The sequence below is a fragment of the Mesoplodon mirus genome (genome assembly GCF_964341445.2).
Source record: "Mesoplodon mirus genome assembly, chromosome: 8".
Classification (NCBI taxonomy): Eukaryota; Metazoa; Chordata; class Mammalia; order Artiodactyla; family Ziphiidae; genus Mesoplodon; species Mesoplodon mirus.
The window spans coordinates 86,044,133-86,061,527 of NC_138984.1; the positions used below are offsets into that span (position 1 = coordinate 86,044,133).

Sequence of the window (17,395 nt, forward strand, 5' to 3'; positions counted from 1 at the left end):
TGGTACATTTTTAAAAACTTTAAAAACTCCATGAGGTGATAGTTATGTAAGACACCAAAGAATAAAAATATTTACATCATTGCCTGTGATTTTAGTGTAAGACTTCAGTAGCTAATAAGCTTAAACACACACACACACACCCTCAAGAAACAAACAAAAAAACCGTGTTTCTTTCCCTAACATTTGAAAGGGGAGACAAACCTTAGGAGTATAAATAAAATAACTATGCTTACATTCTTTTCTATTCACTCTTCAGCCCAAGCAATATAAGAGTAATTTCAACTTCCTTCTTCTTCACTTTCCTCTTAGAACATCTTTTTTATTCTATAAATCAAAGTAGAACCCTTGGCTTCTCTTTCTCTTTCTGCCTTAGTCTTCCACCTTATGGCAACTCCTCAGTGGCAGGTACGCCCAAGCAGCTGTCCTCTCCCTTTGTTGGGGGTTATCCATTGGAGACAGAGGTTCTCTTTAAAATTTGGTCTGACTCTTCTTCTTTGGCTGCCTTGATTCTGGATTTTAGGGTTTCATTTGAGCCACAGTGACTAATGGGATAATTTGCTCTTTTGCCATTTTAACCTGTATCAAAAGGAAAACAAGTCTTGGAATAAAGAAACGTCTGTTTTGGCAGATGACTCTTACTTGCGTATATGCCATTATACATGGTTTTAGGAACTGTTATTGTTGCTCTTGTGACCGTAGCAGCATCAGTAGTACTCCTGTTACTGTTGTTACAATGACTGGCTAACATTTGTTGAATACTTAATGATTAATACTTAATAAGTAACCAGTTCTTTCAGGTACTGTTGAAGCACTCTGTGTGAACAAACTCACTTAATAAATTGATGATGAAAATAATTATTCGCGATTTTAATCTCTCCTTGTCTTAATTCTTTATTTGTGCATTAATAGTTCTTTTTTAATTTACTCATTTGACTATTTCTTTAAGTGTTTAGCTGGTTTTTTCGGATATGGATTACTGCAGATTGTTTATGACCACGCAGTTTCAGTTTTATACCTCATTTTTTTTTAAGGGAGAAATGCTTCCCAATACATCAGATTATAAATCCTCACTCATAGCACTGACTGCTCATAATTGGCTACTTCGTATATCAGCAACTACAGGAAAAGTCCTTGAGAAAATATATCTTGCTTCATATTGCAAATTCAGGTATTAACTGTGATTTTGTTATTTAAAATTTTATCATGAAAAATTGAGACTTGTGGCCCAGGATATTTCAAGATTTTTTTAAAGTTTTCCACTGTATACATGGATATGAGTTTAAAAATCTATTCTGTTTTTCTCTCCTCATGACTACTTTTGAAGATCTGAGGATGGAGACCCTTTATCATTTATCTTTGTATTCCTCATAAGTAACTAACCTCTAGTAGTTGGCAGATACCCTTTCTTAAAAAAATTTACTTTTTACAAATAGTATGTTATATGTAGGATGTATTTTATGGTAGATTTTTCTGAAGGCTGGTCTGTTGCAGTTAAATTACCTACGTAATATAATCTAAGAACTGTTAGTTTTTAACTAGTAATTTTATAAATTAGATATAAATTTTTGGAATGAATATGTGCATGCAAAATGGGAATGTAACATTTTCAATGCTTTTTGTAACTTCCATTTTAAATCAGGAATGGTTTTTTGTTTTCTAAGTTTTGAATGCTGACAGATCAAACATAATTTGTATTCACTGAGACTCTAAAAGGATTAAAATTATATATATTTAAAAATAGGAATAAATGCATATAAGGATCCAAGGGAATTCTTTTAGTTAGTTATTTGTTTTTAAAATAAACTGCTTTGCTTTTATAATTTAAGTAACTGAAAAACTGTTCACTTATAAAATATCTATTATATTTTTATTTTAAGTATAAGGAAATTGACCCAAAAGAATAAATTTCTTTTTATTCTTTTAAAAGATACTTGAGCTGGGACACTCCTCAAGAAGTCATTGCAGTCAAGTCAGCTCAGAACAAAGGCTCATCACTGGCCCAGCAGGTAGACATCTTTAAACATTCAATAAAATAAAGAATTTGTTTCCAGAAGAATTTGTCTGAAAATTTGTTATGAAAGAACTAATGATCTTTGATTTCTGAAGCATGCTATAAAAGTTGTTTACCACAAATTTAGGCAATTCCCTTCAAGCCACTCTGGGGAAGTACCACAGATTATTTTATATTCCATAACGGAAAGAAATCTGAACCTTATTCTTCAGAGTAAAGGAGCTATCTTCTTCAAGCAGAGAAATCACTTGAGTTTTAATTGTTGATACTTTTTTCTATTTCTGTTTTCTCATGTCAGTGTAATACTGTTTTGTAATGCTAAATGCTATGACCATGATAACTCTGTGTCTTTTGATTAGGCCCTTGATTATTAGAATTCCAATTCACAATATAAATTATGTTGTATAATAATATAATACAATATATTAATTTATATTATAATCTATTATATAGTATATAAATATATTTTGTTATATAGTACATAAAGTATGTTTTTGTAAAATATATTGTTAAGAAACGTTTACTATTATGCTTACTTCTATAGATTTTTGTGTGTATATGCAGTTTGTAGTATCTGAAGAGCTAAAGGTTTAGTGGACATATTTTGAACATGCAGGCCTTCCTGTTTAAGTAACTTTGCAATATAGATAGAGGAATGTTTTTAATTCATGAAAACAGAGTGTTTTTATTTTTTTAATTAAAAAAACTTTTTATAGAAGTATAGTTGATGTACGATATTATATGTTATAGATGTACAATATAGTGATTCATGATTTGTAAAGGTTATATACTCCATTTATAGTTCTTATAAAATACTGGCTTTATTCCACATGTTGTACAATATATCCTTGTAGTTTGTCTTTTTTTTTTTTTTTTTTTTTTTTTGCGGTACGCAGGCCTCTTACGGTTGTGGCCTCTCTCATTGCGGAGCACAGGCTCCGGGTGCGCAGGCTCAGTGGCCATGGCTCACGGGCCCAGCCGCTCCGCGGCATGTGGGATCTTCCCGGACCGGGGCACGAACCCACGTCCCCTGCATCAGCAGGTGGACTCTCAACCACTGCGCCACCAGGGAAGCCCTGTAGTTTGTCTTATACATAATAGTTTGTACCTTGTAATCCCCTACCCCTATATTGCCCCTCCCCCACTTCCCTTTCCCCACTGGTAACCACTAGGAAAACAGCAGTTTTAAAATACCCTTGGGCTTCCCTGGTGGCGCAGTGGTTGAGAGTCCGTCTGCCAATGAAGGGGAGACGGGTTCGTGCCCCGGTCCGGGAAGATCCCATATGCCATGGAGCGGCTGGGCCCGTGAGCCATGGCCGCTGAGCCTGCGCGTCTGGAGCCTGTGCTCCGCAACGGGAGAGGCCACAACAGTGAGAGGCCCGCGTACCAAAAAAATAAAAATAAAAAATAAATAAATAAATAAATAAAATAAAATAAAATACTCTTGAGAGCTGCCTATGATTTTAGTCTTTCCTTTTAGGCAGGCATTCAACAGCCTGTTTTGCTGTACCTTGCAGTGTTCCATGTGCTACCTTTTTCACTCATAGGGATTCTGGAGATCAACAAAAAGGTAGGAACTCATTTCTGATTTAATTGTAGTATTAATTTTTTGACAATAAGATGTAATATCATTGTTTAATTATTTGTTTATTAGGTGTTTGGATTGGAAATGTTCCCTTGACTGTACAAAGCTTGCTGATTTAGTTTATTTCATATCAAAATACATGAGAACATTTGATGTGGGAAGAGAGTCTAATAGTCCCTTCATCTTTCTACATGTTTATTTAGTTAGTTAGTTAGGTAGTTATTCTTGGCTGCTTTGGGTCTTTGTTGCTGTGCATGGGCTTTCTCTAGTTGTGTTGGGGGCTACTCTTCATTGCAGTGTGTGGGCTTCTCATTGCAGTGTCTTCTCTTGTTGTGGAGCACGGGCCTAGGCATGTGAGCTTCAGTAGTTGTGGTGCATGGGCTCAGTTGTTTTGGCACGTGGGCTCTAGAGCACAGGCTCAGTAGCTGTGGCACATGGGCTTAGTTGCTTCACGGCATGTGGGATCTTCCCGGACCAAGGATCGAACCTGTGTCCACCGCATTGGCAGGATTCTTAACCACTGCGCCACCAAGGAAGTCCCTTTCAGCATGTTTTTATGCTTCTCAAGTGGATAGTGTTGAGTACCAGTCATTAACAAACCACTGTTCTATAAAATTATGAAATGAGTAAAATATTTTTTTCATTGGGAATATTCCAAAGCTTGTTAAAAATGATCATAAAGAAAGGTAAAAAGCTGCAACAAAGTGCCTCATTTTAATTGCAAAGTATAGATCTAAAACTTGTTTTATGGTATATAAACAAGTCTTATAATTAAATATGTAAGTTCTTCAACTCATTCAGTGTTGGGGTTTTTTTTTTGCGGTACGCGGGCCTCCCACTGTTGTGGCCTCTCCCGTTGTGGAGCACAGGCTCCGGATGCGCAGGCCCAGCGGCCATGGCTCACGGGCCCAGCCGCTCCGCGGCATGTGGGATCTTCCCGGACCGGGGCACGAACCCCTGTCCCCTGCATCAGCAGGCGGACTCTCAACCACTGCGCCACCAGGGAAGCCCAGTGTTGGGTTTTATTGTTGTTGCCATTGTTCTTGATTTGTGGGGTGGTTATTTGGGAAGAAAGAAAGGACATATTTCCTCTGAGTAAAAGAATCAATAGTTTGCTAGTTTCCTTTAAAAGAATTGTTCCTTAGTTTGGGTGAATAGTTATTTATTGGTCTATTCTACTAGTCTTTAATTAAGCACCTGAAGCGTTATTGAGGCCAGGTCTTGAGGGTCCACTAATACTTATAAGCAAACAAGATGAATGTATTTTAAAAATTTTATATAAGCATAATATACTAAACTTCATAAAGACTAAAGAATTAATTATTTATTGTTCATTTTGTATAGGCACTTTGAATATTTTATGACATATAGTAATAGTGTAACATATAAAGTATTTAACTAGGAGGTTAAGCAGCTACCAAAATCCTAAAGGTAGTAAATGGAGAAGCTGGAATTTGAACTTAGATTTGACTCCAGAGATTAAACCAAATTTTAAAATAAGAGTGGCTACTTTATTATAGCACTCATCATTTGAAAATACATTTGAATTAAACAAATCCTCCTTTCAAAGTGGGGAATGAGGATCAGGGAATAAAAAGTCATAGGCTAGTCAAGAGCAAAGCAAACCATGATTATCCTTTTAAGAGATGATACAAAACACAGCTCATAAATGTAATTGTTCTCTTTGTGCTTGTGGATTAAGTAGTTGTGTATACTTATTACAGTCTTCAATAGGAATGAACACTTAGCAAAGTCATAAATTGTTTCTATTTATTCTTACATGTTCGAGATAATCATTTGAGGGATTTGATTTTGATTACAGTTATTTGAAATTGAAGTGTATCTTTCATTTACCATGCATAATAAGACTACCTATGGGCCAGGCTCAGAATGTACTTAAAGCTATTTGTTGGGGTAGTAAATCTTTACTAAATGATTTGTCTTGAGTAGAAACAGAAACAGATTTTCACTTAATTTCTACTTGTTCTTTCTTTTTTCTTTATTTATTTTTGGCTGCGTTGGGTCTTCGTTGCTGCATGCAGGCTTTCTCTAGTTGTGGCGAGAGGGGGTACTTGTTCTTTCATTGCTATGAATATTTGTTTATGTTAGTTGGCTTTTGTTAGATATTAAAATAGGCACAGAATCAAGTTCTTTTTAGAGCTCTGTGGAACATCATGACAGGATCCAGTGCATAGAACAGAGACAGAAGGGGAACAGTGAGCCAAAGCTTCTCAAGGTCAGCTAGGCTAAATGTTTCTGTATGTATTTGGTTTTTAACATGTTCGGTTTTAACAGTATTAGATATTTAAAGAACAAGGAAATGATAAAATTCTCGAGTTGGCTATTTTTTATTAGAATTACTTTCTTAGACCCAATCTTTTCACCTCCAGCTAAAAAATGTCCCTTTATAAATAACAGTTTATGAAGAATAGGTCCCTGTATTTATTCTGCCATGCATATTCTGCATGGTAGAATTAAGTGGACTCAGTTTACACCTATGTCCATGAGGAAGAGGATTTGTTATTAAAAGATATTGACAAAACTGTGAAGCAAATGTATGCTGCTGCATCATTTTGAGGGATATGTCTTACACTCCCATTAGTGCTTCAGTTTGAGACCCCAGTGGCTTACCACTCTGCCCTAATAACACCTTAGCTTCCAGTTTCTAAATTATAATTAAGTTATAATGTTAGGCAGCAGTGTTGTAGTGGTGGCCTGAATATTAAACAGATGCACAAACCACTGTGAAACTCAGAGGATTAGCCTTCTGGTCTTTTCTCAGGTGATATCTACCTTTCCCCTCAGATTTTCGGGAGCGTAACAGATGCCACCTTGTCTCATGGAATACTGATTGTGATGTACAGCTCGGGACTGGTCAGACTTTATAGCTTCCAAGCCATCACTGAACAGGTAGAGAAAACTGAAATTTGCCATATTGAAATTAACTTGAAATTTGGACTGAGGTATGAATTTTTTTTGGATTTTATTTATTTTTTTATATAGCAGGTTCTTATTAGTTATCCATTTAATACATATTAGTGTATTCATGTCAATCCCAATCTCCCAGTTCATCACACACACACACCCCCACCACTTTCCCGCTTTGGTAGGACTGAGGTATGAATTTTTTAATGAGATGTTTTTAAAGTAAGGCACTGTGTAGATTTTAACTCTACCAAACTGTACAAATGCAGAAAGACAAAGTAACCTTTAAAAGAGGGGTGGGAAGATAAACAGAAAGGCCCTTGAATAAATAAAGACATTTCCTCTGTCATATACATGTGAATTTGATTTTTTTCTCTCTCCAGACAGCAAATAAGTAGGTGCTAAAGCCACCATTTTTGTTTTGTTTTGTTTTTAGTTCATGCAACAGAAACTTGACTTAGGGTGTGCATGCAGATGGGGTGGGACTACTGGAACTGTAGGAGAGGCTCCTTTTGGCATTCCTTGTAATATTAAAATCACAGGTATGGCTACTATATAGTACTTTCTTCACCTTAAAAATTAAGTGGTCATATTAATAGTTATTAATTGTAATCATCCAAATGTTTTTTGCATGATTTAATTATAAATTAATTCATTTTATTCCTATGAAGAGTATGCTTTGCTTTTGAATAGGCATTCACAAAAATCTGTTATTCATCTAGATAAAGGCCTGGGGATGCTGGACCTTGCTTAGCCAGAGATCTGTTACCTTTGGCAAGTTACTTTTACCTTTCTGGTCTTGATTTCCTTATCTGCAGAATAATAAGTTACAGCAAATGATACCATCCTAGTTCCTTTATAACTTAAAATTTTACAATTCTGTGAAATTTACCCAACTTAAAGATCAACAAAGCACACAAAAAATTAGACATAATTTTATAAATATAATAAAAATGTTCTATATTTAATTAGCTTATCAAATTCAGCAGTTTATTAAAAGGAAATGAACTGCTACTCAAACTGAGCAATGTGTGTTAGATAAACCATGACTGACCAGAGTTCATCTCAGCAATACAAGAATTATTTAATGCAGACAGATGTAAAACTCATATGAATAAATTTAAAAAGATAATATATTTTGTTATCCTAATATTTGTTTATCTTTAGTCTTGGTTCATTAAGAATCATTCTTGGGACTTCCCTGGTGGCACAGTGGTTAAGACTCCAAGCTCCCAATGCAGGGGGCCCAGGTTTGATCCCTGATCAGGGAACTAGATCCCACATGCATGCTGTAACTAAGAGTTTGCATGCCACAACTAAGGAGCCCACATGCCACAACTAAGGAGCCCGCCTGCCGCAATTAAGACCTGGGGCAACCAAATAAATTTAAATAAATAATTTTTTCTTAAAAAAAGAATCATTCTTTATCATATTGAGGACATTTCCTTTTACTTCTAACCAATAAACATTACATATTTAGGTGAAACTCCAAAGGTTTTTCTAACATGGGTCAAAATAAGACAGTAATTTTTTTCTGTTATTACTATTTAACATTACATCATCAACAGATCAAGAAACAAATGAAAGATTTAATTGTGAGAAAGGAGATGTTCTTTTTATTAGTAAATGACAGACTATAAAAACAGAGAGTCCAGTGTAGCCATTATCCAAGAAACTCAAAATAAATATTCTAAAAATTACTCGGGGGTTTTAGATGTCTTGGACAAGCTAAATTAGGCAGTTCTGTGATAACTCAGCCTCAGCAATACCTCCTATATTTGATACAAATATGCTATCAGGAATCTATTAAGAATTTTAAAACTACAGGCTCCAGTGGTAACTACAGTGTATTATTTTGAAGAGAGTTTCCCCAAATGGTACATTGTTCTCATTGAAATGCAGATAATCAAGTAAAGCAAAGAACAGGGTGATAAAGACAGCTCATAGAGCCTTTGATTGTGCTGTGATTTTGGTCCCTGTTTGTAGAGAGAAGACTAGATTTGGGATCACAATCTTGGTCTGCTACTAGGAAGAGTGAAATTCCACTATAAACTGGTGGTTATGATAGTGAGCAAATTACTTAACCTCTCTGGGCCTCACTTTTATCAACTTTAAAATAATAACATTTGAAAATATCTGTGAAACCACATGCCATTGTAAAACAATACAGTGATTGTTGGACATTTAGCTTAGAAAAGTAGCATACTATGTTGGAAGCTTTGAGTATTTTTTCAAACTATATTGACTGAAATCCTATTCATTTCTCCAGATTTGTTTTTCAGGATCATTAAGGTCTGTACAAAATAATATACCTTTTAACTTTAAATAACTTTTTTTTTAATGCAAAGCAATTCATTTTCATTACAGAAGAATTAGGAAATAATGATAAACAAAATAGAGAAAGTTTAAAATACTCATAGTCCTCCTGCATGGAATTAACTGTTATCACCTCAGTGTGTTTTTTTGGTAATCTTGTAACGTATATATGTCTGAAACCAAAAAAGAATCATATTGTGAATACTCCTTCATAACTTTTTAAAAAAAATCAAAAATAAATAAATAAATAAATAACATAAAATAATGGCAATTCCCTGGTGGTCCAGTGGTTAGGACTCCGTGCTTCCACTGCTGGGGGCCCAGGTTCGATCCCTGGTCAGGGAACTAAAATCCCGCAAGCCACACGGCGCAGCCAAAAATAGAAAAAAGAAAAGAAATAATAAAATGATTAAAATAAAATAATTTAAAAAAACAACTCGAAGTATAATTTACATGCCCTTAAATGCCCTCATTTTAACTGTACAATTTGAGTTTTGCCAAATGTTGATATCTGTGAAACCACTACTACAATCAAGATTTAAAATCTTTTCATCACTCCAAAATGTTCCCCTGTGCCCTTTCCAGTCAATTCCCTCACCATCCCCAGCCTTAGGCAACCAATGAACCTGCTTTCTTTCACTCTAGTCTTCTAGAGTTTCGTATAAATGGAAGCACATGATACATACTTTTTTGTCTGGCTTCTTTCACTCACCATATTATTTTTGAGATTCATTGCATATCATTGCATATATCTGTAGCCTAACCCACTTTTAAATATTAATGTATTACAAATATTAATTTCCATCTAGATTATTTAATAGATGGTCTTATGAAAACAAAGTCGGAGTTCTATCTTACTCTTTACATCAAAAGAAATAATAGATGGATCAAAAATTTAAAGTTCTATAAGAAAACTTAGAGAATCTTTTTATCTCAGAGTTGAGAAGAGCTTTCTGACAGAAACGCAGAGCCATTAAAGAAGGGATTGATAAATTTGGCTACATAAAAATAAAGTGCTGCAAGGTAAAAAACAAAAACAAAAACACACACATAAACCAACTCAAACATCAAACAATGAACAAGGGAAATATTTGCAACATACACTGTAAAGGGGTAACTTCCTCTTTATATATGAGTTCTACAGACCAGTGAGAAGTGACTACAACAACAGCAGCAACACAATGAGCAAAGGATATTGTTCAGAAGAAGAGGAAATAGAAATGACTTTTAATCTGGGGAGGACAAAGCCCAACGTCACGGATCAGAGAATCGCAAGTTAACACTATCATAGGATACTTCCTTTCAGATTCTCAAATACCAAAAAGTTAGGTGACAGGGTTGGTGAGGACAGTTTGTCAGTATGTTTCAAAATTTTAAATGCATGTATTCCTTGAGCAATTCCATTTTTAGGAATTTATCCCAGATACATTCACATGTGTACAAAATGACAAATGTACAGTTACAACATTGTTTCTAACAGCAAAAGATTGGAAACAATGTATACTGATAACACTGATAGGTGACATTAGTATTCTTTGATTGTTTGGCTATGTCATAAACTTAATTATTAAAAAGAAACAGGAATTCCTTTTGCGCTGGTATAGAGGAGTTTCCAATCTATATTAGTAAGTAAAAAAAGGAGTGCAAAACTGTGTATATAAAAAACCTCATTTGTGTTAAGTATTCATATGCATATATTAAAAGTATAGATATATGAGTATATGCCTTTAGGATTGCTTGAAATATCTGGAAGGGCACACAGAAAACTGATAAATAGTAGTTATCTTTGAGGGATACAGATGGAAGGAAAACTTAGTTTTCATTATATTTCTTCTGATGCTTTTTGAATGCAGTACTTATATTACCTTTGCCAAAGAGTGGTCCTGTGTATATGTGTGCACACGCTAAGCTCCTCAAGGTTTTACGATCTCGACTTATGTACCATTATATGCATGAACTGTAAATTTATTTAACCAGTTTACAATGGACATTTAGGTTGTTTTTAATTTTCTGTGATTATAAATAGTATAAGAATGTTCCTGTAATTATTAATGATCCTAAAATTTCCTTATCACAAGACATGGAATCAGCCATCCTCTGAGAACTCTTAGGCCCTTTCAATTGAGAATAGTATTAGAGATCAAAATTTGGGCTCTTGGGGCTAATGGGGTCCCACCAGGGTTGTGGTGAGCAGAGTCCTGCTGCGCTCTTGGGCGATTTTTAGCAACTGCTGGGAAAATTATTTCTTTTTAAATACATCTTTTTGCATTGATTTTTTTTTCTATTTTGAATTCCTATTTTATATTCTCTACAACATACCTACTTAAATTTTTAACCCCAAATTCAAACTCTAATTGTATTTTTTTCTCTTTATAATTCTTTTCCTCATCCACCATCATTTGGTAGCCACCATATTATCACACGTGATGTTCATGTATCTTTCACAATTTACCGACTGATGTCCTTTGCCCATTTTTCTATTGGGGTGTCCATAATTTTCTTATTACTTAAAAAAGATTTCTTTATATATTAAGAATATTACCCTTTTCTTAAAAGGTTTTAAAAAAAGGTACTTTAAATATACTTGATATGTTTATACCTATCTCTTCTTTCTCCTCAAGATTGTCAGTTTGTGAACTCACTTTTCATTATTTGTTGTTCTCCTTTGTGTAGCTTTAAGTAGTAAATTGCCCTTATGAAGAAACCTAATAAGGCACACACTTCTATATGTAACATGTGATTTTTTGAGTGAATGGTCTCTCTAAGACAAGTTCCTTTACTGACAGTGGTGGCCTCATAAGCCAAAGATTAAACTGTCAAGTTAGAGGCATAAACAAAGGACTCTGATTAGTCACCTTCACAAACAGACCATGTGGTATTTCAGAAGGGCTGCCCCAAAGGAATTCTGGTCTTCATAAGCAGCACTACCTTCCATTTATACATGTCTCCAAAAGTAAGTCTGTTATGCTCTATATAAAATTAATTGTCATCAAAGAAGACTAGGAAGCACTGACAGTTCTTTTGTGTTGTCAGTCTCCAACAGACAGTGACTGACTGGATGTATCTAAACTACCTTAAAATTAACTTGTCTAATGATTATACTAGTAGTAGTGGCTATCCTTTGATAAAGCTTCCACGGTAACAGGACCCATCCTAAGTGGTTACTTTTCATTATTTCTGAAGTGGAAATCTTATGCAACACTTCTTTTGTAACGTTTGCTAAATATAACCTGTTAGTCTAGAATATGAAGGTTCTCTTCCTCACATTTGAAGGAAGTATTAGACCTAATACCTTGTTGGATTGTTACGAGAGATGGAAATAGTATCTAACCAAGCCTGTAGATAGCAGGTGCTTATTAAATGGCAGCTGCTTTTGTTAGGTATACTTTGTCATTTTTGCCATCATAAGCACCTTCAGCCCATTTTTTATCTCCATCCAGCTGCATGTCACACATATCCTGAAAACGGATGTCTAGAAAGTTGACTCATAACCTAACAGTTGTTTCCTACCAGCTTTTTCTTTTCTTAAGACTATAGAAATAAGCAATAAGCCTCTTTCCCGATTGTATTTTCTTTCTTGAACATAGTAATTTTTCATTAGTGGAAGTTCATAGATGATGCGTGCAAAGAAAAGTTGAGTTCAGTTAATGAATGTTCCAAGGCTACCAGAATAAAGAAGCTAATACATTCCTTTTGCCCATCTCTGCAGATACACCACCACTGCTCTTTGAGGTATCCTCCCTGGAGAATGCTTTTCAGATTGGAGGCCATCCTTGGCACTATATCATCACACCTAATAAGAAGAAACAAAAAGGAATTTTCCATATTTGTGCCCTAAAGGACAATTCCTTGGTAAATCAAGGTGGTCAGACTTCAGTAGTAAATTTATATCAGAAATTCTTTATTCTCTACTTCTGTAATAGGTGCACATTCCTAAGAATTACTTTTTTATTTGTATTAATAATTTGTAAACAACGTAAAGTACAGGAGAGTACAAAGAATATAGCAAACACTTGTATGTGCTACCCAGAATTTGAAACATTAACATTTGAAAATTCTCAGGGCACCAAAGATTTATTAGGTTTTTTTTCCTTACCATCTCCTTGATCCCATTTAAACATCTCTAAAGCTGCATAGTGGGAATTGTTGATGGAATGTATTCAGGCTGCCTCCGAAATTACTGGTGGAATGTGTAGTTGATTCTGCTTCTTCATGGTTTGTTGCTCTTGGCTTTCCAGAGCAGAACCAGGTAGAACTCTGTTGGTCACGGTATAAACACTGAAACACTTGGGAGTTTTCAAGGATATTTTAAAGTTATATATGGCAGAATAGAAAGAAAGGGTATATGGCAAAACAAGACAAAAAATTACCCCTTGAGTTAATTTTTCTTATTTTTCTTTTTTAAAATGACTTAGGCATTGATTTATCATTTAATAAACATTATTGAGGGCCTACTGTGTGCCATACTTGGCTGGGGACACATTCTCTTCCCACAAGTTGCTTACACCCTCAAAAGAAAGCAAATGTGTAGGGAAATAAGATGCAGTCCATTAAGTACAGTGATTGAGATAAGTGCAAGAGTGAGTGCACAGAGGAGGGGGGTTCTATCTTTGTTTTATATTGCTGATTTAGTTTAGTTTATTTCTGGAGCCTCTTGATACATTAAATGAACTTTTTATGAGGCAGACTCAGCTTATTCCACACCCTTCTCTTCCAGAATCTTTCTCCATCAGTCACTGTTGGATCCAGTGGCTTTGAGAGTCACAGGTCACCTTTCACCACACTGAAGACGTACACAGTCTTGGGTCCATTTATCTATTTCCTTTGGTGTCATGGCCACCAGGGAACGTGGTGTATAGTGTGTTCTAGTTTTTTGTTTGTTTGTTTGTCTTTTTGCAGGAGCATTCTTCCTTTCCATTTTCTCATTAACCTATCACATGTGGGAGCTCCTGTTTGGCCCAGCCCAGTGACATCCTCTTTTACAAATGCAGACTGTTTCCCGCAAGTCTGTGGTTTGATTATTCACCTCCCAGCAATGGACATCCTTCAGTCACCAGGACCTGTCACATCTCTTTGTTGCTGAACTTTTCTATCTAGTCAAACCCTGCACAGTTCACATTCTAGACATTTAGTACATATTCTTCTTATATAAGAACTGATAATACATATTCTTTTATGTGTGTGTACAAAATGGCCTTCAACATCTACATCAAGCATGCCTGTCAAGTATTCTCCTTGTATGATTACTGATTATAACATTTAGTCAGATCTTATTTCAACATATTTATAAATAATTGCTAAATCCAGGGGAGTTTTCAGTCCTTTTGCTGGACAACTTTGTTGAAGTGATATTGCCTTAATGATGCATATGTGCCTTACCTCCCCACCTGTCAGTCAGAAAAATAGATAACCCGAAAACATATATGTAGGCAAACTGAAGAATTCAGAAAATGATTCATAGCTTTCTATTAAACTGAGCTTTAAACTAGCATTTGAGCAAATAATAAAAACTACAGAAGCTGATAATAATGCTGCCTAGTATTTAACACAAAGAGAGATAATGTTTCTTTTGCATGTTGTATTTAGATATTATAATAAAGAGAATAGTCTCCTAAAGAAAGAAAGATATGGGGTTTTTTTTGTGTGTGTATATATATATACTTACATATACACACAGCATAAAAAAGTTTTATATTAAACAAAGAAGCATTTGGAGCTAATGCCAAAATGTACACATTGTTTTAGTGGTTGCAACCAAGATGTTTAATTGTATTGAGTTTCTTATATGTAAAATGCAGTAATACCACCATTTCTATTAGAAATCGTTAGGATACTTATAAAAATTCTTGAAAAATTAAAATGCATGTGCTAATTTGATACCTAAAATGTGTTAAATTCCAATTTTTAAAAAAGCATGGCATACAAAGCACTTGTGATGTAACCCCAGCCTACCTCTCCAGTCTCATGGCTGGACACTCTACTTCTCAATTTAATTTTATCTGCTACTCGTGTTTGTGCATATACATGCTAAATGGATCAACACTTCTGTGCTTTTGATTTTGCTGTCTCTTCTTTCTAGCCACTTTATTCTCATTTCAAGGCAGAGTTCAGGCTCCTGAAATTCTGCTTACCTGGGTTGGATGCTTGATAATATCCTGTGCATAGCTTGACCACTTTGTTTTCTACACTGCCTTATTCTATTTCTGTTTCTATCTCCCTTCTTGAATATGAGCTTCTTGATGACAAGGATTATGTTTAGTGCCTAGTGTGATACCTTAAACATAGTGTCCTGTCAGTATATGCTAATAGAATTAATAATTTTATATGGCAGAAACTTTTATGAGTATCTAATAGGAAAGATGACATCATTTCATTTTACATTGGAAAAATTAAGTTAAATGACTTGGATAAAGCCAGTGAAGTTAATGTATCCATGCTGGTATTAGTCCCCAGTGCTCCTGTGTGTAAGGTAAAACATTTATTACATATGTGATCACATATGGAGGTATCTTTTTCTTTATTTTAATGTCTAAATATACTACTATGAAATCAATCTCTCTACTTACCTTAAGTGCTAAGCAGTATTAGACCATTTCCTCAGCATTAGAGTTTAACATCTGACTTTTGCAAGGAGATTATATGACCTGTTTGGTTGCATGTTTATTTTTGTGCTGTCTACTCTTCTGATTGACAGTTTGTTCAGGATAGGGAAGGGAGAAGGATGTTGTGGGGGACTGCATGTACATAATTATGGCAGAGTTAAATAATGGAAAATCCATGGACTTTGGAGTCTAATCTGCTGTTTAGTAGGTGCAGAATACTAAGCAAATGATTTATCCTCTTTGTGCATCAGTTTCCTCATCCATAAGATGGGGATAGCAATATATGCTTCAAGTATTGCTGAGATGAAAAGAAATAATGAGTATAAAACATCTAATGCAGTGCCAGACATACATTAGGTGCTTGAGATATGGTAACTTATTATTTATGAGCTATAATATATAGTGCATGGTGCATCTATGAAATTTCTGAATTTAAATGTTCTGGATTTCTCAAGTTTGAGTGTCCTAATTCAGCCTTAATACACATCCCAGTTCAGCTGGTTAATGATTTCTCTTCCTTTACTTTTGACTTACTGACTATCACTGATGCTGGATTGGAAAAATTATTTTATTTTTCCTTAATTTTTATTTTCAATATTTTGTTCCAACTTCAGGCAAAAAACGGGGTACAAGAAATGGAGTGTTGTTCTCTAGAATCTGACTGGATCTATTTCCATCCTGATGCTTCTGGTAGAATAATACATGTTGGCCCAAATCAGGTCAAGTGAGTATTTTCCTTAGTTACTTTAAAGTTAAAAGTAGCCTTTGGTAGTATTTATTGGCATCTTTATTTTTGCCAGCTAACTACTGAGCAAATTTTGGAAATAATTAACTTGTTGTAGGGTGCTTCCTCAGAGAATGGCATCTAGAAAACCTGACTTTATTCTTTCAACCTCATCATTACTGTTTGTAAGTATTACATTTGAGTAAGTTCTTTGTTAGATGATAGATGACGTGTGAGGAAAAGGAGATTACATATTGGTTCATCCTCATGAGGTCTTAATTCATTCTCCAGGATTAATGAGAGAGATGATTTATCTTTGTTCTAAAATACAGCCTTACTGCTGGAGAAGCAGCAGGTTGTTTGAAGTAAATCTTGTTTTATTTAGTTTACCCACATCTTCCACACAGTTAACCTCTCTTCCTTGAAACACTCTTCATTTGGCTTCCCTGACACCACAGTGCTCCTGAATATTTTCTTCCCTCTCTGATCTGTCTTTCTTAGTATCCATTCACGTTCTTCCTCTTCTGCTCAGACTTTAAGTCCTTAGGACTTAGACCCTCTTTTCTCACTCTTCGTTCCCTTTCTGCTTGATTCTCCTGTTTATTCCCTTGGCTTTAAAGATCATGTATACACCAAAACTCCAAAATTTCTCTTAGCACAAACCTCTCATCTAAGCTTATGTCGTAAGTCTGGAATCATTCTTGACACTTTCTTACCTTCTTGTCTTTCATCAGTATACGTGTACTTAAACACTCACTTGCATTTTCTCTCTCTCTCTCTCTCTCTCTCTCTCTCTCTCTCTCTCACACACACACACACACACACGCACCATATATTCCCATCAATCCAGTTTATTTTGCTGCTAAACATTTCTTAAATCTGCCTCTTTCTGCCCTTGGCCACTGTCACCACCTTGGTCAGATCATTGTCATCAGTAGCCTAGACTATAATAGTTGCCTTCTTACAGGACTCCAAGAATCTAGTTTTTACTCTTTAAGTCTATTTTCTTCTCAGCATCTAGAGTGATTTTTAGAAACATTAACAAACACAAAAACCTAACCAAGTGAATTCTGCTTTAACCTTTTTATGACTTATTGCACTTAAGATAAAGACCAACATACTTAGCTGGTCTAAAAGATTCCTCCCACTCAGTTTACTTCAGTCATGCTGTCTTTTCACAAAGCTGAGGACCTGTTCCCTCTATTTGAATTCTGCTTCCCCTACCTGTTTTG

The 17,395-nt window shown here is 35.1% G+C and overlaps 1 protein-coding gene across 4 annotated transcripts in view; it reads left to right on the forward strand.

Moving 5' to 3' along the window:
* DCAF17 (DDB1 and CUL4 associated factor 17) overlaps positions 1-17,395 on the forward strand; it is a 37,801-nt gene that overhangs the window by 9,126 nt on the left and 11,280 nt on the right. For 2 of the 4 annotated variants that reach the window (XM_082630376.1, XM_082630375.1), the window contains 7 exons: positions 1,032-1,168; positions 1,928-2,006; positions 3,492-3,581; positions 6,402-6,506; positions 6,958-7,063; positions 12,547-12,689; positions 16,054-16,163. In XM_082630376.1, coding sequence (XP_082486502.1) covers positions 1,032-1,168; positions 1,928-2,006; positions 3,492-3,581; positions 6,402-6,506; positions 6,958-7,063; positions 12,547-12,689; positions 16,054-16,163 — 770 coding nt within the window. Of the gene's footprint in view, positions 1-1,031; positions 1,169-1,927; positions 2,007-3,491; positions 3,582-6,401; positions 6,507-6,957; positions 7,064-12,546; positions 12,700-16,053; positions 16,164-17,395 lie in introns of those variants that run through there. The other 2 variants (XM_082630377.1, XM_082630378.1) reach the window with 2 other exon arrangements.